Below are 22,906 nucleotides of genomic sequence, written 5' to 3'. Positions count from 1 at the left end.
TATATTTTGACATAAACATTCACTATCATAAAACGTCGGACTACGAGCGAGCCCTCCGCGGGTGCGAATATAAAACTGGCGCTCGACTCCGGCAATAATGTACACAAAAAATGTAGTCAGAAACAGCTTGTGCCCTTTGCGAGTGATATCAGCCGCGAATACACCGCCGCGCCGCGCACAGCCGCTCAAAGGCCGTCAGTTGCCTCACGGAATATGTCCCCCCCCCTCCCCCCCGGGTTCACAAACTTGTCGTTACTTACTTTACTGGGGATTAAAGATTTGTCGGAGATACGGAGACGTGCGGAGATAAAAGCATCCGTTTTCGACACAAACGCTCCGAATTTTAGGCCAATTTTAGGGTTGGGTTCGGTTGAATTAAAGTTTGTAGCTATTAAATGAAGAGATTATTTAAGATTATTTGCTGCGATACTTAACTTAACCAAGTCCTTATGATGAACGCTTGACAAGGGTTTATAACCAAATGCTTGTGACAAAATACTTTAAATCCCATTGCCCCAACATCAAATGTATTCGAAGCTATACGCAGACCAACACGCATTAAGTGTTAGATATGAAGTGAATCAAAGTGACCTGATCGCACAATGTGGCCGCCGCCGCCGCCGCGGGTAACTGCCCGCAAACTGCCGAGTAACGCTCCCCGCATGTATCATGCACAGACGGACCCCCATTACTTGAGGAAAGCCAATAAGATTGAGTGAAGGGATCGCCTTTTATGAAACGATTCAAGCAAAACTATGTTACGAAAGAACTGATATATATTTCTTTCAGAAACCGTACAAATAAGTTACAAGTACGAAGAAATAAAAATATACACGTGCATTCTGACTTACAGTAATATTATTCATAAGCTACATCAAGTCTTAGTTAAAATTTGAGAAAAGTCACTTTCATTATTCTAATATTCATCGAGTAAGTTATCCTCTACGGTCTATATTGGAAGCTATTGTTACGAGGACAATTTATATAACGGAGCGCATTGCCACCGATAATATCTTTTTGGCTCACACAGTCGAAGCACACAGCGCGCCAGCCCGATCACTGTCGATAACTCAGTCAGCCGTCAGCTCGCTGCCAAATGTCAAAAATACGTAATGCGCCTTCACTCAGGCGGCCGCGGCGCTCAACCAATAGTTTTCAAACTCAAACGAAAATACGGGTTCGCCTCGAGAGCCCTTCGAAACAGCCGTCTTAATGTTGGCAAGGATTTGTCGGCCGATTCGACGCTCTGTTAGTTTTCCCTGTTTCTGCTTCGGCTGCTCTCGCCGCGTTTGCTTTGTGTTAAATTGTTAATAGTTGAGCAACATGTAAACGTTGTAGGTACTCATTAATCATTTGTGGCCCTCTCTCGACCATGCGAAGGGTTAAAGGGGCCAACCCGCGGTCTGTTTATAGAATGTTATAATTTTATCCAGATTGTGTTTACAAAATTGTAAAGGGTGGCTATTTATCGAGTATTAAATAACCAAGCAAGAACACCATTACTATACTGTCACATAAAAATCCTTAAGAATTTGAATATGGGGAGTTACAGGAACCGTAACCCTGCCGTATCCATCTTCATTTTATGCGTAAAAACTATTTGGAGTCGTTCTGCGAAAATTGGAAACAGCGGAGGCCTTTGAGGAAATGACATCATCAGTCCGCATGAAAATGGGTTTTCCGTAAATCAGGATGTGTTGAGCAGCGGGGGGCGGGGTGTGGGGGCCGGGGGCGGGGGGGTGAAGGTGCGTCGTGGCGGTCACTTCGCAGCCAGGTGACGGGCGACAGGTGGATAAGTAGCCGCTCTGTCCCACTCCGGATCGCCTCTCCTTTGATTTATTCATTGTTTACGGTCCGCGGAGGAGGCATCCATTTGTTGTGCGCGCTCGACGCTCGTTACACCGCATTAGTGAAGCGCCGGCGTTTTTCTTTATTTGATTACAATTTTGCTTTGTCTGTTTTTCTGTGTGATCGATCCTGGGTCGTGTAACTGTTGAACTGTGCTCGTTTTAAATGATTTGCAAACAATGAATTGAATAAACCATGGTTCATCAAACCTGAAAATTACTAATCACATAACAATAATATCAACATAAACAAATTATTCTTATATATAAACAAGGGTAATAATCGACAATGAGAATCAATTTTCAATACAGAACATCGTAAATCCCCTCGGAGCTTTAAGTACCTGACACCCTTTTACCCAAAGTTGGTAAATGTTTAGTTGTGTTGGGCAAATAGTTTGCAGGAGCGGTTGCCCGAAAATTTATCACGTCTCTAAAACTATGTTGTAATATGGAGTCGAGTGTATCTCGCTCACGGAACTGTGAAGAAATAATAGTGGTAGGTAAAAATCTTAAAATATATTCAATTGGATTCAGAATATGGTTTATATTTGGTTAGGAGTCGCCGAGGCCGCCGCGGGCGCCGCAGTGGCAGGGTCGCCGCGTCAACTAACCAATAGGAATCCTTTTATTCGGTCTACCGAATTGAAAAAGTATTCAAAAGCGACACAAACGCATGACATCGGTCACGTAATGCCTCCCCCCCCCCCGCGCCCGCGCCGCACCCCGCTACCTGCCCCCGACCTCATAAGGGTTCGTTTTTCCATCAGCTGCTCGAAGTTATTTCACTTTGACCCTTCCTTTACCTTCGTCTTTTCAATGATACCTCGTCTCGGGATATGTTTTGGCAAACTAATATTTTAGTTACAGATCCGGCGTGATAAACTACCCCGACAATCTCCGGCTACCTCTATTTTCGTAGGGACTATTCAAACATTTCGTCTTGTTATTTATTGAGCCACATGAATGGCGATATTTTTATTACGGAGACATTCGGAGATGAGATTCTCTTTACCTTTACCTTTTATATTAGTTGCCGAGCCGTAGTTGGCAAGAGTCGATCCGAGTGCGTAGCTTTATTATATGATGAAGGACGCCAGCAGCAGGACACGAGGCTCCCCGAGGTGTGCAGTCGCCAGGAGTTGTGATGTGCAGAGCGGGCCCGCACTCACTCCGACATCGACACTCGGCTCCGGTTCACAGTGTCAGCTACATAACAGTATATTCCGCTGACTATTTATTGCTGTAAGGAACGTTAATGGAAACGCGCGTTCATCTCCCGAACCACGAGTTATTGCTGACAAGACGCTCTCGGGAAGATAGACAAAATGTTATTTATGATTTCACCGTCCCGATTGAAAGTGAGGCGTCGGCGGTCCCCGCCCGCACGCAGGCGATCGCGCCATCTTGGCCCCCTGCCTCGTTTAATAAAACCAGTAGCAGCTATTTTGTTTTCGAAATTCAATTCTTTAATTCGGGGAAATCATGAAGTACAAAGCTAATAGCCGTATCTCGGGGGGAAGTTGAATAAATAATGATACTTAAGCGTTCCAATAACTTTTTGGCAAATCTGTGCTCTTATTTTAGAGGGTTTTTTGCTTTAATGGATACTCTCGGTCGTTTGCGGGGCTCAGTCCGTTGATTCGGTGCTTCTCTCTCCCAAAAGGCAATAGGGGTGTTAATCGCGTGTCCGGGTGGCGGGCGGTGGCGTAGCGGCGCCCTGACTGCCTCGCACCTCGCGCCTTGCTGCCTCGCTCCTTGTCACCTCGCACCTTTGCCTCGCGCCCACACCGGCACCGCCGCGTCCTCACAAGAACAATAATATCTTTGGATTGAATTCTTCGTGAGCGTGAAAGAATGTGTTCTCTCATTCCTCTTTCCACTCCGGTTCAGGAATGGCTAACCGCCCGGAACGACCCGCACTAGGCGCCATAAGTTCCAGCTGACCTAGATTTAATGGACGCCCAATTCCTATGCTATCTGAATCAAGTATTCTTTTTGTTTTATGAAATCTACAGAGTAAAAAGTAGTTTTGTTTTCAGTAACTTGGTATTATATTTATACAGTACAATAATATATTAAATACGTAGGTAGGTACTTACTATTAAAGGAAGGACAGATAATTTAAATGCCACAGCACATATCTGTATTGGAGTCGGTTTGTTTACTGGTGAGCCACAACAACAGCGCCATCCACATTTACATACTAATCTAGCGATCCTTAAGCCGAGCGTCTGGTCATCAAATAATGAATTTTGATAGCAATTTAGTTTGAATATAAATTATGATCCGCAACCCTTATTGAAGGCCGTAAATATTCCGGAGCAGAAGATGATTTAAATAATGGAAGTCAATTAAGTGGGCATAGATTACCGGCAGGTAATGGAACCGGGCACTCAGCGGCGGGACCGGGTGTGTCTGTATGTGTGCACGGAGGCATGTGGTGTATCTGTGTCCGTGTGTGAGTGAAAAAAAGGTTGTCCGTATCTGCGTGTCGGCAGCGCGATCTGGCCGCGCCGAGCGTGCATAATTGAGGGACGCCGCCGCTGATTTCTTCACTCTTGAATAATTCTCCATCCCACTCTGTCGCTCTCTTCCCGCGCCCACTACAAGTAATTCAGCATGATTTGTGATTCTGTTTTTGTTTTCTGTCGCTTCAGTCGGCGGTTACTGATGGCGTCGCGGCGCAGTTTGACGGCAAATTGAAATAACCGCCCCTCGACGAGCATGCAAATCTTGTTTTTAGCGATTACGTCTGTTTCTGCGGCTTTCCGCTCTGGAGGACTTCTTTAAGGATATTACTACGCCAAAAGCGGCTGTTTTTAGCCAAAATGAAATTAACTTCTAGATTTTAGATAGATATTGGTAGGTTCTTCAAAAATAGAATTAGCATGACAGATTATGATCAAACTTTTAGGAAAAAGGTTCTAGAAAAGTTTTTTTTTAAATTATGGTACTAGGTATCCCTAGAACTCTCGCGGTAGAGGATCGTCGTGATCTCAATAAGACGGTTAATTGAGCTGTATATCTTTTCCATGGGTGAGCTATGTCTTTCAACACATTATTCAAGTTATAGAACCAACAGGTTCTTAACAACATTTCTGAGCAAAAGTCCGAGAATTGTTACATCAACAATGAATATTTGTATTTTTCATATCTTTTTGAACTGTATAAAGCACCACTTGGCTGTACCAATTAAAATGATATTACCCTTTGTATAACAGATGAGCGGGCGGCGTTATTTACACAAGATTATGCTTATACAGGGGGATGTCGGGCCGGATCTGGAGCACCCTGTGCGCGGCGATGTTGCCAATTAAACCGGATTGTCTCGCAAACACCCGCTATTGGCCACCACTGGCGACACTATTCTTTATTGAAGGAAAAAACTAACAAAACTGTTTTTATTAGCAGTTGCTTTTGGAAACATACCGATTTTCATCGAATTATGGATAGGCTTTAAGTTTTATTTGCCAAATAGTAATTTAATGATTTTATAAATATTATTATTTTATCAGTTTTGCATAAGTACGATGGCTGTAAGAACAAGACTGAACTGTGAAAAATCCAATTCTCCGGATTGCTACGCGTATTTGTAGCACATTCGTAGCAAAGTACTACGCGGTGCTACGCGCACTCGTAGCACGTTCGTAGCAGAGTTCGTAGCTGAGTATGGCTTGGCACTCGGAGTGTTGTATTTAAGTTTATTAGGGTGCTTTTCCACCAGAGATGTGCTATGCTACGATGCTATGGATGCGTTTGATATCCACCAATCATATTATTGGTGCACATAGCTTAGCACTGGTGGAAACGGATTCAACTAAGATATGTTTTTTGTATGGAATGATGCGTGCTATGGATGTGTGCTATGGATGCGTGCTATGGATATGTGCTATGGACCATCGCGAGTGGTGTAGCTATGTGTGTATGTATGTGCAGAGCAGACCTACAGTATGCTCGTGTTTTTCACTGAAAGTAGACATGCCATCGTGGAAGCAAAAAGTTATTTTGTATCTCGCAATGTGCGAAGAAGAACTCATGGAGGAAGATGAATTGTTGTTCAGCTTTTTTTTTGCGGCGGCGCATCTTCGTAGCACATCTTCCTCGCACAGCTACCTAGCGTAGTATTGGTGGAAACGGTCACATATTTTCGTAGCGTAGATATCACATCTTCGCAGCATAGCTGCATAGCACATCTCTGGTGGAAAAGCTCTGGAACGAAGTTACAAGTAAATTGCGATCTTTGGCTGGTTTCACAGCAATGCTGATGCCGATCGTCGATGCTGAAAGATAAAAATGTGTACATCTATAACCGAAGAAATCATTCCTGGTGTTCCTGAATGAGTCCGTTTATATTTTTAGTTGATATACCTATACATCAGCTTACTTTAGTTCCCAAAAATATAGGTAATAAATATAATAATATTCTTTGTTTGAAAGAGTCGCCACCGTTTCTTCCAGAATATCCGAGTATTAAATTTATTTCAATACTGGCGCAACCCGGCAAAGCAATAAAATATAATACCGACGCTTATTATAAAAGCTTTTCAAGCGCAACGTGAGTGAGTGAGGTTGAACATTCACCTCGTACGATTCAAATTAGCTTTTATTTCGTCCTTTCAATTCAAAGTTTACAAAAGAATGAAATACTCAATTACGCTTGTGCTTTCAAAGTTAATAATTCCTTTGTAGTTGCTCCCCAACTTTGCCGCCAGAATGGCCTTCATACTTCTATTCTATTAATTATAAATCCAGCAAAGAGATCCTGCGTCACCGCGTGGACAGGGGGTGTCCCTGGAGGCGTCGGCCAATAGTGGAGGTTCATCTTTGCCGGAGCCCGGTCGACCGCGCCGCGCCGCCGGGAGCGTCGATCAGCCGACACTATTTTTTAAAGATACCCTTGAAGGTACAAACGCCCTGACTTGCAGTTTGCTCAGTCTCAGCCGTTGTGGTCATCATTGCTGACCGTAGGGTTGTACGGGTTACCATAGTTTATATACTACCACTTCTAGATATATTGCTCGTGCCTGTGATAGTTGGCTTGCTCATAAGCTCGGATCAAAATCGATGAATTCCCGAAGATCTCCATTGAGTATTCTGCAGCTTCAAACTTCTGTAAAACTTTGTTCTTCATCTGGAAACTTGTATGTACCACAAATTTTGCAAAACAAACAACTTTTCGAGTTTGATGTTTGTTTAAATTCATATGGGCAAAAGGCTTAGTTTCAGTTTGCAGAACTTGACTGTTTGCACACACACAAGGAATTGTACAAATCACCCGCACACTGGCTCTATCACTGTGTACTGAAGTTATTAAGACTATACAGTTTGCACAATAAGTTAACGCGGAAAGCGAGTGGAAGCAGACCGTCTAATAGCCACGCGGCTGCCACAGAGTAACGAGTAATCTGTTTATGTAGGTGGTGATGAAGATTGGTTATTATTTGTGTGGAGTTGCGCACCGCCGCCGCCGCCGCCGCCGCCGCCGCCGCGGCTCGCGTTCAACATCACTTTGATGTCGGCCACCCACGCTGCGAAACAACCAGATTACTAAGTTAAGACCATTGTATACATGACTGATATACATGTTTCATCATCATCATCACGACCCATTTCGTCCCCACTGCTGGGGCACGGGTCTCCTTCCAATGAAGGAAGGGTTTAGGCCTAGTCTACCACGCTGGCCAAGTGCGGGTTGGTGGACCCCAACACAAGCAAGCTTGTGCTGAGAGAGTTGTCGGGTAAGTGGGCAACCCGACTGTCAGATGTTTTCAAGCCGCCCGAAGGCCTCTGACTAGGCTTAACGACTGCTGCCGAAGCAGCAACCGGGACCCACGGCTTAACGTGCCGTCCGAAGCACGGAAGCGTCCAGAAAAGCACCACTTGAAATTGGTCACCCATCCAATGGCTGACCGTGTCAGTTGTTGCTTAACCTCAGCGATCAGTTACGATCACTGAGGCCCGCTCGACTACGGACGCTTCTACAACAGTACTTATACAAAAGTTATCAGATATTTGTCCGGTCAAAACTGATTACAATGAGAGTTTATCACGATTAAAATCCAAGGTTATGGTAAGTACTGCTATCATTCCATGATAATCATTTATCATTAACCGAAATAGAATAGGTATTTTAATCTGGCTTCAACAGCAGTATTTTAGTGTCTATTTTCTCTCTAGCGTCGCGTCGTCGTTGATCTAAAAACAATGGACAATTTTAACTGCTTTTCTTTTTAAATAACTTTTGGCAGAATAAATCGAGAAAATTTCATCTTAGTTTTATGGCTGCAACCGTTGACCTTATTATCATTAATAGTCACTACTTGGGTAAGCTTTTATTATTTCAAAATAAATACCTATAGCAAAAGAAAAAGCAGAATCGTCAACTGATATTGATATTGAATCTCGTTTTAAATTTAGATTATGAATACATATAATAACTTATTTAACTAGTACAAGGTGACTAGGGTTCAGTGATCAAGTTTACGCTCGTAAGCTTTGACATTGATACGTGGCCCACGAGCGGGTCGGTTTGTCTAAGAAACCCCGGGCCGTGCGTTTCCGGTCCGGTGGCGGTTATTGTGTAAACGTCTTTACGGTGAGCAGCGAGCGGTGAGCGGTGGGCCACGCCGCCACGCCTGGCCGCGCGGCTTTCAGCCGGGTTCAGGCGTGAGTGTGTAAAACGAAGTTACTTTATTAACCCGAAGAAATAAATATGTGTGTAGAAAAATTTTCCTACACAAATTATTTTTGAATAAGCGTCAATTCACACGTACCGCAACCACACCACGTCGCAGCGACATAATGTGGTCAAGCTGTGGTTGCGTGTGAATAGTGTGACAGCGGCTTTTTGCAGTTGCGTTGTGGCAGCGACAAAATGTCGATGTGGTTGTGTTGTCGCTGTCGTTGCGATGTGGTAACCACGTGGTTGTATGCAGTTAATAGGGAGAGCAGGTGGCCGGGGTGCCGCTGACGCGTGGCGGCGTTGCCGTTGCGGTGTGGTTGCGATGTGGTTGCGATTTGGTCGTATTACACAGGTGGTCGATGACAACGGCAAAATGTGGCACGTGTGAATTGGATTATTCATTTTCAATACAAAATATACGCCCGACCACACGGCGTGGTTGTGGTGTGGTTGTGGCTTTTGTGTGGTTGTGGTACGTCTGAATTGACCCTAAAAAACAAATGCAGGCGGCGTTAGTAATTTTCCGTAAGTATAAGTTTTTTTTTATTTGGAATGATTTTAAACACAACATTAAGACAATTGTTAACTCAATACCCTAATCACATCGTATATTATGAAATTCACAAATTCATCGTGTATTTAAAAATATGGTTCCATTGTACATTATTTTACATCCAATAGCATCGATACGGATGGTGGTCTTCTAAATCCATACCAGTCTGGTTTTCGGGCTGGGCACAGCACTACGACTGCCTTGCTGAAAGTCACTGAGGACATAAGGTGTGGTATGGAGAACAAAATGATTACCGTGCTTGTCCTCATTGATTTTAGCAATGCGTTTAACGCTGTGGACCATGACCTACTATTAGCCGTTTTGGAAAAATCCAAGATCTCCCTCCCTGCTGTCAGCTGGTTTTCTTCCTATCTTCGGGGTCGTCAGCAGGCGATCCGAAGCTGCTCGGTATTATCTGACTGGTCCGATTTGTCTGCTGGCGTTCCTCAGGGCGGTATCCTGTCTCCTTTACTTTTCTCTATGTTTATTCATTTAGTCTCCTCTAATCTTCTCTGTTCCTACCATCTGTACGCTGATGATCTGCAGCTTTACAGTCAGGGCCATCCTGATGACTTGGATTTGATCATCAACCAACTTAATGAAGACCTAACACGTATTCTTGAGTGGTCAAAAAGCTTTGGTATTTTGGTAAACCCTACGAAATGTCAAGCAATCATCGTCGGCAGCTCTCAATTAATGTCTAACCATGATCTTACTTCGGTGCCATTGGTGTTCGACGGATGCAGTATTCCATTTTCATCCACGGTCAAAGATCTTGGATTGATCATCGATGATCATCTGAGTTGGGTGCCACAGATTGACAATGTGTCGCGTCGGATCTATGCCTCTATGCATTCCCTTATACGCCTCAAAAACTTTCTGCCTTTCAAGACAGAACTTTCTCTGGCAACCTCTCTTCTCTTGCCCATTCTTGACTATGCTGATGTGTGCTATTTGAATGTGACTGAGGCTTTGCTTAACAAACTGGAACGCTTGCAGAATACCTGTATACGATTCATTTTCGGTCTCCGAAAATATGATCACGTGTCCAGTTATCGTGCCAAGTTAAAGTGGCTTCCTATTCGAGATAGGAGGAATGTACGCATTCTCTGCCTTCTTTTTTCAGTCCTCTTTGAACCTAATTCCCCTTCTTACCTTAAATCTATGTTCAACTTCCTATCAGATACTCATAGCAAACACCTCCGCTCCTCCCATAATCTTTTGTTGTCCTTACCACTACATCATTCAGGTTTTATGCTTAATTCCTTCTCCGTTACAGCTGTCCGACTGTGGAATGATCTCCCCGAGTCTATCAGGAAGGCTCCCAGCCGAGCAGTATTTAAATCACTGGTTCGGGCTCATTATCTCAGCAGGATAGGATAGAAGACAGTTCATTTTTTCATGCACCTCAGTTGTTGTGTGTTTATATAATAATAATATTATAGTATATATATTTATATTAGGTATTTATGTATTGTATATATTTTATTGGTATAGGTTTATATATTATCTATTAGTATATTGTATAAGTATAAATTGTTGTAGGATATTATATTTAAGTAGTACATATTTAGTTTTCATCGCTGAAATTGTCTTAAATAAGTTCTTTTTTTTTTGCACTCCCATACAATTTACTCCCTGTACCTCCTGTAGGTTGACTGGTAGAAAATGCTTTTAGCATTAAGTCCACCTAATTGTACATAATTACTTTTGTATATTGTGCAATGAAGAATAAATAAATAAATAAATAAATACGAATTCCCCACTGCGAATTTTAAAATTAATTAAATTTGTCGTACTAGTCCAATGTATATTTTTGCTTGAACTATCTGTGAGAGCGCGCCGCCGGCCACCGCGACGTTTACTCTAGCTCGTTGCGGCGCCGCAGGTACGCAATTCCGTTTATCTTTCCGAAACGTCATAAATAACAGAACAGGAGCCAGCTTTAAGAAAATTGGTCGGGCATTTTGAAAAATGTAGACGTTGATATATTCCCTGGACGCCGGAGTGGCTCATTACAGATTCACCGCGGCTGATTGCGCCGGCCACCGCCAGGGGCAGAGCAGAGCTAGATTGATTTGGGAAATGTCTTGAAGAGAAGAGAAGATCTGTGCTTACTTTTTTGGACATAGGCATTAAGTTAATAAGTACAAATGCGAATTGTGAGTTGAAATGGCTAGACAGTGGACTCTTTTCTCTAAAGTCATCGCAATATTTTGATGCGTAGGTTCTGTGTCTTGTAAAAGTATAAATTCATAAACGGTCAATAACCTTCTCGCACAAGGTACATAAGTGCGTGCATGTTAATACACATGACTGTTAAAAATCATTGTTTCAAAGTGAAAATGAATTTTAGGTGTACTGCACGTGTACTGGCTATTGATAAATCATAATTATGAAAAGCCATCTCTCATAACTTTACAATGGGTGACCATGTTTATACGATGTATATGTGATATACATAATTATATTTTTAATCCTCGTGAAACTCTTTCAGACATCAATAATTCTTCCTGCGAAGAACGATCGTCTCACATCATTATGAATTCATCGGAAATACTCCAAGGTATCGTCTTGTTAATGGATTTGTTTAAACTTTCGTTTGAAATCACTTCGGTTCGTTAAACTGTCTGAAATCTGCTCAAAGTTCAATTATAGCAGTCAAAGTTCATTACCGGCAGGTATTTGTTTCAAGCGCTGGAGCCGGCTCCTTGCGAATAATTCCGAGCAGCCTCCTTGTATACCTGTCAAACTTTGATAAAGACTTACCTGTTACCGGCTCGGGCGTCCCCGCCGCCGCTCGGCAAACGTCGGCCGAGGCATTTTGTAAAACACCTCCTACGAGGCTAGCAGTAAGTTCTTACCTACTTTACGAGTCAACTTTACTGTGAAGAAAGACATCGTTGCAAAGTTTCTCAATTTGAGCTACACTTCTGAATTTTTGGGGTAGAATACTCTACTTATTATGTATACCTGAAATAGTTGTAACAAAAATAGTGTACTTAAGGTCTTTCTCACCGAGCCAAAATCGGCTTCATCAAATTCTTCGATCTAACGAATGTGGATATTCTAGCTCTACCTAGTGTTACGGCGACACGCTGACAAGAATGTAGTATAGGTATAGGTGTAGTATAGGGAGGTGAAAAATTCGCATCGTAAAAACTGGCCCAAATTTCACAACACCACCTAATGACAAAAAGTAAAAGTCGGTAGGAATACCTGTAATGAATGCAAATAGGCGAAGTTGATGGAAATATTCGTTAATTATAATGAAAGGCCTCGCCGCGTCGTTAGCGTCATCCGTCACCCGCATCCATCCCCATTACGGACTTATTGAAATGTACCTGCGACGCGCTTACTTAACACGTTAATTATAAATGATAGTTGCATGCTGAGTTATTTTTGGAACATAGTGCATAGGGTTATTATTGGGTATGCCGTGGTGTTACGGAATATTACGCATTGTATGTTACCTACCTTGTATGGACGATTTGACGCTATGATTGAAAAAGTTTATAAATGCCTGATTAACTTTTAAATGTCCATCAGCTATTTAAAACATTTATGATAGAGGCCTCTGAAACGTTTAACGTAATGGATTGAAGATATAATTATGTTGACACACACTTACTAGTTTTCAGCACTGCAGAAAAAAGTAAGATACATTTCAATTATGATTATATTTTTTTACTAGATTTCATTGACGATGATGATCGTTGTAATGAAAAAAGTACCTGACTAGTTTGACTACTTTTACATGAATATGAGTAAATATATAACTGAAATCATTTAAGACGTTATAAATTTAATAAACATAACTATTGTATATAATTACGTTGTATTGTATGTAGGTATTGTTAAAGCATGTACAGGGAATTAGGTGTTCAATTAAATCAGCTTGAACTCAAAAGCACAAAATAACTCCCACTACAAGTTTATTTGAAGCACCCAATTCATTGCTCTATGAATCAATCAATCATATCGAAACTTTCCGAACCGCTCACAAACTTATCAAACAGAACTACAGAATCGAGCGATCTTTAGGTACTTGTGGAGTTGAAATGCGGTGAGTCGGGTGACCGATCGGGCGAACGTCAGTTGTTTCGCGCTTGACGTCGCGTGTCGGGCGATCGGTCGTCGGATCGGTCGTGGTTGAGAGCTAAACAAACGCTGCGTCGTCCTCGCGTGGCATTTATCAGCCGGCGCCGTGCGTGGAGCATCCATCACGCTGCTCCGGTGCCGCGGGGGCTCCCGGGTCGCGGGGTCGCGGGGGCAGGGGCGCGGGGTGCGGGGGGCGCGGGGCTCTGTTTGCAGCTGCTTGAGCAAATCTAGTGCCGCAGCAGTGTTTGATGAGACCTCGGAAATGACTTGAATTTTATTTTCTCGTCTTTACTACATGCGCTCATCTTTTTTGCTGTGCAACATAGTGAAAAAAAAAAGGTATATAAAGAAACTTCATGCCCTTCACTTCAAAATATGTGGGTAAGTAGACTAAAGGGAAAAGTGTGAAAGAAGACATAAACGTATGAAAAACCAAACTCCACTGCACCTTTTTATACTCTAGTATCTGCTTTCATCGCATTTTATTAGTGTTTGTCGATTCCCGCCAACAGGGCATGTGTTCGGCTTCACCCACATCCCGCGATGACAGATTACACGACAACATTAGGATTAATGTGCACGAGGTGGCGGCGGATCAGACCAACAAGAAGTGATGCCGTAATAATTTGAACAGTAATACCAGTGATGTTTTAGGGCTGGATGGTGGCTGTTTTGGTGGTAAGCCTACTTAACCTAACTTATCGCTGTCCTTAGCAATCGCGTTCGTTACCTAACGGTGGTTTGGAGGGAAATTGATATGATTAATTAGAATTTTTTTTATTGTACGGATGGATGCTTAAATGCACAATACACACAAACAAAACATGATTACAGAGAGCACTGTTACTACAAATTGACTTATATATTTTACTAGCTGTTCCTGGGCGCTTCGCTTCGCCTTAAAATGTTTTTCCCGTGGGAATTCCGGGATAAAAAGTAGCCTATGTTCTTTCCCAGGGTTTAGACCGTATGTATACCAAATTTCATTCAAATCCGTTCAGTACTTTTGACGTGAAAGAGTAACAGACAGACAGACACAGTTACTTTCCCATTTATAATATTAATAGTTAGGATGACTATTACAGTTTTACGATCGTCACTACGAAGCAGCGATAATCGTACGTACAGGTGTATACTAATATTACCAATCATATTGAGGCCAGTCAACCATACACATACATCGGCAAGTAACGGGGTAACACGTCCGTATAATTGCAGAGATTCAGAATCCGGTAACAATAAAAGATTCACTACAACAGAGTAAACACGGGCAGAAGGAAGTGGTTCAAGGCTCTTGCCGGGAACGGCTCGAGCAAATTGAGTGAAACTTTAATTGGAACTAAGTAGACTCCCGCGGGCATATTACTTATGCATATTCGCTCAACTAAAGTGTCGACGGTCTATTGTTGTGAGCCAAACCAATATAAACTTGACAACAATTAGAATTAAGTATGCATTGTTCTTAGATTATATTTGGGAGCATGGAGTGGAAACAGATTTTCGGGGTTCTATCGTTTTGCAATTTCATTCATTTCAGCTTATAGCGGTGCCCTATGAGACAAGTAAAGGTCCCCTTCCGAGCGGCTCTGGCGACACTCACGCAGAGAGTCACTTTTGTGAAAATTACGCTTTTGCAGTGATGTGTCTCTCTTCTTTTTGCGTTTATCGATATTAGCAGCCTCCAAGTTAATCTACAATAAATATATATTCTGTATGTTTTAAAACTTTACACAATACATAAACAAACATGCTTATTGATTTATTTACACGTATCTCCACGTACATAAACATATTAACTCGGGTACGATTGATCTAACCACATTCTAGGTCCAATGAGCAATATCTTCCCTCGTGAGCCGTTCTCGCGCCAATTATCGGAGCGTCTCCTGCAGGCGCAGCCTTATTAGATCACCCTGTGTAGCCGATACACGATACTCACAATTATTGCAACCACACCTGAAGGTCGGCGTATTCCCCCTGACGCCCCCTAATTGCATTATTATACAGGGACCGCTGTCTGTATGGGTCTTCGTTAAAGAAGCAACAAATTTTATAGTCTCCTAAATTTTAATGGCCACTCGCTTATGCGGAATCGTCAATTTGCCGACCTCCTTCCGATGAACAAAGGAAATAATTTCAGCAGCTTAGTTAGCACAGGTAACAACATTATGTCGCGACAACACAAGATAATGCGAGTGAATTATTGAGCGACGAGCAGCAACAAGCGGCGCTATGTGTTGAATATTTCACCCGCACGCCGTCGCCGCCCGCCCTCCGCGCCCGCCCGACTCGCGCCGCCCTTGGCCCCGCACGCGTTTCATTACCTTTGTGTATGAATTTTAATTGTAGCACCTGTCTCTCTTATTTTTTATTACACGAGATAACGCGATTTACAATTCTCTTTTAGCTGCATGCTCAGATTAGAATCAGAGAAAGGGAAAATTAGGTTTCTGTACTTCTGATGCCAATCTGGAAAGAGTAAACCATTTATCTTACCTACGATTGTACCCAGATCATCACTTCACTACTAGAGACTTAGATTTAAGCGAATCTCCTCGCATCGCTCAGCTTGCTTCAGGGGCCGCGCCCGCGAGGGTCGCGAGGACGTAAACTGCGTCAGTCAGCGCCGGCCATCAATAACCCATTCGGCAGATTACAACCTTTCGGCAAATACGTCCGTTCGCTTTATGACATTCGGCCGAATCTAATAAAAATATTTGATGTCCCTTGAGCCGGCTCGTGTGCGACCCTGCATGTACTCCCCGCGGCCCCCGGTGACTACCTGCCTCCCGCGCCGGGCACATCATCATTATTCAAAGTTATTGCAACCCTTAACCCCATTTTATGTTACATATAGCATACGATTCGCAATTATGGTGATTTCTGAAAAATATACGTGTTGTACACTTTTTTATACGTACTTACATTGTTGTGTGATGATACTGGTGATGCACTACACAAGTTATAATGCTAATTAGTCATGAGTGATGACATAAGCGGCTAATATGCATCTTCTAAGATAAAATCAAATTAGTTTAAACATAGCCAATCAGGATTCAGGATATTGGAAATGAAACTGTACAACATGATGGCAAATAAAATTCGATTCTACATGCTGTGTTATGAAATAATGGACCAAACACCATTTAAAGCTTATTTATTTTTTCTCAATAGAGTGAGCCTACCTTATCATGAACTAGGTACCAGGAACTCATGAGGCGGCAGGCAGTATCAGTATGTGCGCCGCGTCCGTCGCCACACATCACCTGCGGAAACACTCTCGCTCCATCTGCATGTAAATTACACCACATTTCCCTTCAGAGCAGTTTCGGTTAACCGCAGGTATGCGGTAAAGAATACTCTCTCAGCGAATACTTCTCAGGAATGTAGGCGGACTGCTGTACAGACGAGGCAGTATACTAGCTGAAAGGAATTTTCACTTAGTGAGGAGAATGTTATGTTTTCAGTAAGAAGAAATTAAAAAATCGTATTGAGTCTTTGATACTGGAATAGTAATACGATTGGGTCTTTTATCAGGGTTATATTGAAGCGCAGTAAGAGATGCAGCTATGTAGGTAGCATCATACATCTGACCGTAAACTGTCACAAAGTTTGTAATAATGAGATAAATGAAGCCGTGTACTGCGGAGGCCACTCACTGCTTCAGCTTCACGACCAGCGCTCGACGTCGCGCGACCTCATTTGAATGGCTCCTCCGCTCCATTCAGCGCGGGCCGCAGAGGGCGCTATTGATGAAATTTCTTGTTCGCATCGACACGAGCCATTTAACGCGTCGAGATATCGAGAGCCCATCCGCCAGCCCGACCGCCCAAATCGAAACTCATTAATTCTGACTCAAACCGACGTGTGAACTTGACAAGGTATGGGGTAGGTATTTCTTGTTCAATAAACATATCAGTATATGAATGTTGATTGTACATGTACATTGTACACAGCACTTTACATTTTGAGGGTACCAACCTATTTGTTTGTTAAATATGGAACGGGAAAAGGTTTTGATGCTTCAATTAGGCTCCTTCCCAGAGCGGACTTTAAGTTACAGCTGCTTTCAAACCATTATCCCTTTAGATGTACAAAGGAATTGGCGTAAGGTTGATTTGCACTTAAAATTCTAGGGTCCGGGGGGTCAGGGCGGCGGGGCGGGGCGGGCTCGTTGAGCTGACAGGCGATCGAGAGCGGCCGAGACGACGCCCGCCGCCGCTGCCGCTGACACGCTCCACTATTTGTCATCCTCGCCTGACTCGGGTCAACAAAAAGCATTTCGCTAATTCCTCTCGTATTGTCGCGAGCGGCTACACGCCTGACCGAGTCAACATACATCATAAGCCCACGCCTTTCGCACACAAAAGGCTGGTAAATAAATATTGTTTGCTTTTCTTACTTTCCATTCTCACCATAAAAATTGTTTTCTGCGTCGGAATCCCAACAATAATGGAATGCAAACCCTGGGTTTTATTATTCTATCATTGTTCAAGATGTTACTCACAGATCAATGAGCCAGCTCGAGTTAGTTGTGATTGTGAGCATTATTTGACCTCTGGCCCTGCGGCTATTACTTATGTTTGTATTGAACATTATTTCGGAGTGATTTCGTCAGAATGGGTCAGTTTTCAGGAAATGTGTATAGGTACCTGCTACCTAAAATTACTAGGTTCGCGCTGCGTGCTGCCTCCCTCACTCCCTGCTGCTACATGATGGTTAGAACGAGTCAGTAATACATTGTCTCTTCCTCCCCAGGTCGGTGCTCGTGATGGCGCATGGCGCGGGCGGCGCGCTGCGTGCTGCTGGCGCTGTGCTCGCTGGCCGCCGCCGCGCCGAGGTACAGCTCGCGCATCGTGCACACAGACACCGGTATGCCAACATTTTTTAAATGTATTCTTGGTTTCTTAGCTTACTAGGTCACGTGACTGATAGATCAAGAGGAGTAGTTGTCAAACGTGCACTAGCCGCAGCCAGTCGCGTGCTCTATGGGTTCGACTGCTGCTCGGCGGATAAGTTATGTTTGTTCCATCCAACCAGGGTTTCATAATCATGTGAAAGAATTAAACAGTTAGGGCGCCTTCAAATTAGTCGCTAAGTCACGCGCGACTGCAGCGCTGCTGCAGCGCTGCAGCCGCGCTGCTGTCAAAATCCATATAAATTTTGTAATTTAAAAGATGCGCGACTGCAGCGCTGCAGCAGCGCTGCAGTCGCGCGTTAATAATTTATATGGAATTTAGACAGCAGCGCGGCTGCAGCGCTGCAGCAGCGCTGCAGTCGCGCGACACTTAGCGACTAATTTGAAGGCGCCCTTAGATTAGCGTCAGTTGCTGACTTGCTTTGGTTGCTACATGGTTCTGTGACATGCATGATACATCAAAAGGTCTTTATATTGTTATATTTATATCCTATTTCTATTGTTCAATAGTTATTGGTCTTAATGGCACATTATTTGAAGTACATGTCTATTGGAATGGAACTTTCCCATAGAACAAGTGAGAATAAGCCGTACATAAACCGGGCCGGGCCCAATGGTCCAATAACAGCTTCGTATCGGGTTATGTTAAAACGCTTTTACACGTTTGGTCCGACCATTAATTTGTCCCGTAGTTAAGCCGACACGAGAACCCCGGCTCTTCGGCCACAGCAGTGCTGGCACAGTGGGGACACTCGGTAGTGCTATAATATCGCCGTGTGTTAATGTACCTATATCAGTATGTAGAAATGCGTGGCACCACAATAGTCTCATCCTGATTTCCTCGCCTGTGGAGACGGCCCCTAAACAATTGTGTGTGATGTCTGACAGATATATCAACACAAAATATAAAACGAGTTATTGATACGAAGGCAAAAACATCGAAAGTGTATTAGAAAATATAAAATATAGCTTCATAAGAGTAAAGTAAAATTACCTATCTATAGTTGAAAGACTCATAGTGTCGGACTGGATATTCATATGGGAGATATATATTTTTTTATAGCGGCCTGTTAATGTTATTGCGATGAGTGGTACTCGTAGTAGCATGAAATGGTATGCTATTAAAAGTTCAATTTTTAAACACCTTTTATAACCAAAGATTTAAACCCGCTGTCAATATCAACTAAAAAGAGCTCAACTTTTCGTGGAATCATTTTTTATTAATCATCACTTTAATATCTCCATAGTAGAAGATGGAAGTCATTCACTCAGGAAGTTGAAGAAAAGAAGTTTGTGCAATACAGAGTAAAATAATAAGTCAAGTCATATCTCAATCTTATAAATCATGTGTTTCGGTGTAAGGTGAAAAACTAGTTTAAGCTGCAGGTACAAGACGCGGGTACTTTGCCTTACCTCAGTAAGTACCCGGAGATAAATCAGGATAAGCTTTAGTGTACACTGCAATATTTCACTCCGGCGGTACAAAGGAGCCCTGAGAATAGAGCCTGATCTAGGACGGGCCGCCGAGGACGCGGGGCCTCGAGGGCTCGACGTGAAACTTATCCGTGATCGAGACAGTTTACTTTAATATAATGTTGTAACCATCCAAATCAGCCATCAGCGCATAGTATATACTTCCCAAGTGCAGAATTCAGTTGCAACCTCTATCCCATCACTTACAGGAAATCAGGTGATCAGACTTCTATGCCTTAACCACAATTTATAGGACCATTAAATAAGAAACACAAATAAATTGATGGTCCAGACGTTTCTGGGCACCGAACACAGGACCTCTGGATGTTGAAACGCGCTTCTACCACTAGACTACAGAGGCATTAGATATAGAAGAAGCTGTTTATTAAATATATTTTTTCACTGGTTTTCGCCTCGAGCACTGATTAAATTTCCTCGCATTCATGTAAAATTGTACCGCAAGCAGCCTCAACCCTCGCACCTCACTCGAACGCAAAAACTCATTTCACATAAGCACTCTATTCCAAATCGGAGCTTCCGTAACGACATTTCTTCCCTCCGCTAACATATTTAGATTTTCCCAGCAGCTTGCTCCGTTCAGCCGCTCGCGATCACAATAACAATCTTCAATAAGTTCTTTGATTTTTATGGATATTTAATATTCCGTTCCTTTGATGTCGATGAGGAAAAGAAGGTAAAGTGTACGCTAGTGATTCAATTTCACGGATATTAAATTTTATCAAATTCATAATAATAAGTTGTGCCAATGTCAAAAATCCCGAACATTCGTTGGGAATTAGATGTTATAAACGGACCCTATTTTGATATAATAACGGCAAAAATAACCTACTAGGCTAGACTTAACCACAAAACGACATTGACCCACAATTCGACTATCCTCTCCGGGCAGAGGCCCACAAATACAACCCCACTTTTTCGGTCCCGGGCACAGCATAAAAAGCGTACGTAATCGTTGTACGTCGTATTATATTTATGTACCTAAAGCTTAGAAATGATGTTGGCAATCCGGCCAGCGGTTTTAATCCCGGGGGATTAGGCTGGCGATACAATCAGAGCGGCGCACGGGCGGCCGACGGTTGATCAGTTTGAACAGTTTGAGCACTATTGTTTCGGCCTCATTTCCCGGCCGCTAAATGATGTTCGTTGTCGTATCATCAGCTTCTTTGATCTGGTTCAAAGCCCGCTTTAATCTGACCGATGTGTCGTGGCTCCCTGTGTAAGCCTGTGTAAATTGCCATGGAAAGGGTTTGTCGTTTGTGTTGCTTGTTTCAACTATTTAATTTTGTTGCCCTTGTTTCGGGATCGACCTTGTTGTAAGTACCTTTTGTGGGATCAAAACTGGTAGTGTAATCCGATATACAGTAGAAATGAGCGCTTTGCACTTTTAGTTTAAAATAAATAAATATACCTTTACGTAATAAGCAATAAAGCTCAAAGCTCCAGTGTAAGTACCTACACAGTGAATCAATGATGTATGGTGACTATTGTTTTTGTAATATCAAGAAGTTTGGTGACTTTTTCGCACAATAATACCAGATAGTCCCGTATCCTGTACCATAACTGTGATCTACACAAAGAGTAGGTACGCTAAAGACAAACCTAATTATATATTTTGCGATAGATGCGCAAATAACTTATTGTTTTTCAGTAATAAATTAGATATCCCCAACATCGTTCTCAACTCAAAACATTCTGTGTCAAAATTATCCAGTCCTAAGTCGATACTTATCCTACCTTAGCTCTACCTAAGCCTATATTAAAATACTCCAATAAAAGATCACACACTTAGAATTGGTTCAGTTGAAGACATTTAATTACAGTGTTCGTTAATGGCATCGACTTAGAAGGTACTTACTGAGTTCTGTCTGAAGTAGATCTGCTCAGAAACTTGGTGCTGTTCCGAGAAAATGTACTTAGGTACTAGCTAATTGCTAATTGTATGTCTGGCGAGAAACAAATTAAATATATTTAGCTTTTCTTTCGAACACAATAATACAATAAGGGTATCCGTTTAACCGAGGTTGATTATATCAATCTTTTCTTTTTTCATATTATTATTGGTAGAAACAAATTGAAGGCACCAATGCTACTGGAAAATCTACATTATTATTTAACGTGAACATAAGAGTAGTAAGTTAGAGCTTACTGGGCCGATGATCTTAAACAGGTAGCAGCTACATGAGAAAAGCCAAAAGACAGAGGCCTGTGTCCAATTGTCTATGTTCCGCTGTTTCTACGACTGTGTGTTCGATTAGGTTTTACGAGCGATTTCTACAACCAATCACTGTAGTCTGTAGACAGAACCTCACCACCGTACTGCGGCTACTACACGGGTTCGTTATCGATATCGACATAGATAAACAGTAACTCATTTAATGCGCGTTCCATGAATCAAGATTGCGATATAGTGACGATTATCTAGGTCAATAAGGAAACCGTGTAGCGGCAGCTGAACAAGGTTCCTCCATTCCAGGAGCCATCCGCGGAGTGATAGTGGAGCCGGCGTCGCGGCGCCTGGAGCCCGTGGAGGTGTTCCGCGGAGTCCCCTACGCCGCGCCCCCCGCGCGCCTGGCCGCCCCCGCGCCGCCCCCGCGCTGGCCCGGCACCAGGCTCGCCGACGCCTTCGCGCCCGTCTGCCCGCAGGCGCTGCCCGACATATCCAACAAGTAAGGGTGTCCACAGATCTAGCAAGGCAGTATAACTTCAACTTAGACAACAAGCTATTCAATCCAGTAAAATTCCACCCTACACGAAGGTGGAAATACGAGTATTTAGGTAAGTATAGTTTATAGGTATTCAGTTCCATCTATCGAAACGTTAGTGTTGCTAAAAATCGTTCGCTTTAACTTTTGTCTAAGGAAGAACCACGCCTTTTGTCTACTGTTCATTGATAACTGGTAACAAGATGATAATAATAATAATAATATGTGGGGACATCTCACACACGGCCATCCGACTCCAAGCTAGGCAGAACCTGTGTTATGGGTTGCATTTATAGCCTCAAGGTCTACGCAAAAGAAAGGTTTACCTTCACGAAAAAGCTACTATGTAATGTCCTGTGTCTGCAACATGTCCCTCGCCCGCAGGACGGCGGCGCTGGCGCGGATGCCGCTGGGAGTGTACAACGAGCTGAAGCTGACGCTGCCTCTCCTCGCCAACCAGAGCGAGGACTGCCTCTACCTCAACATCTATGTGCCCGGTAGCGGTATGTTCTGCATTATTTACTTTATACTATGTGCATCTTTAGATATTGTTCCGTCACCACTATCTTTGCCACTTCAATATCAGCTCAAGAACTCACTGTCAAG

The 22,906-nt window shown here is 42.9% G+C and overlaps 1 protein-coding gene across 1 annotated transcript in view; it reads left to right on the top strand.

Annotated features, from left to right (window-relative positions):
• Positions 1-22,906, top strand: part of LOC105384541 (neuroligin-4, X-linked) — a 111,224-nt gene that overhangs the window by 55,972 nt on the left and 32,346 nt on the right. The window contains exons 2-4 of the mRNA XM_048626879.1: positions 17,945-18,058; positions 22,072-22,264; positions 22,685-22,803. Coding sequence (XP_048482836.1) covers positions 17,965-18,058; positions 22,072-22,264; positions 22,685-22,803 — 406 coding nt within the window. The 5' untranslated portion in view covers positions 17,945-17,964. The remainder of the gene's footprint in view (positions 1-17,944; positions 18,059-22,071; positions 22,265-22,684; positions 22,804-22,906) is intronic.

The sequence above is a fragment of the Plutella xylostella genome, chromosome 4 (assembly GCF_932276165.1).
Source record: "Plutella xylostella chromosome 4, ilPluXylo3.1, whole genome shotgun sequence".
NCBI lineage: Eukaryota > Metazoa > Arthropoda > Insecta > Lepidoptera > Plutellidae > Plutella > Plutella xylostella.
Note: the sequence above shows the minus strand (reverse complement) of the source record. Positions and strands in the feature narration are given on the sequence as shown.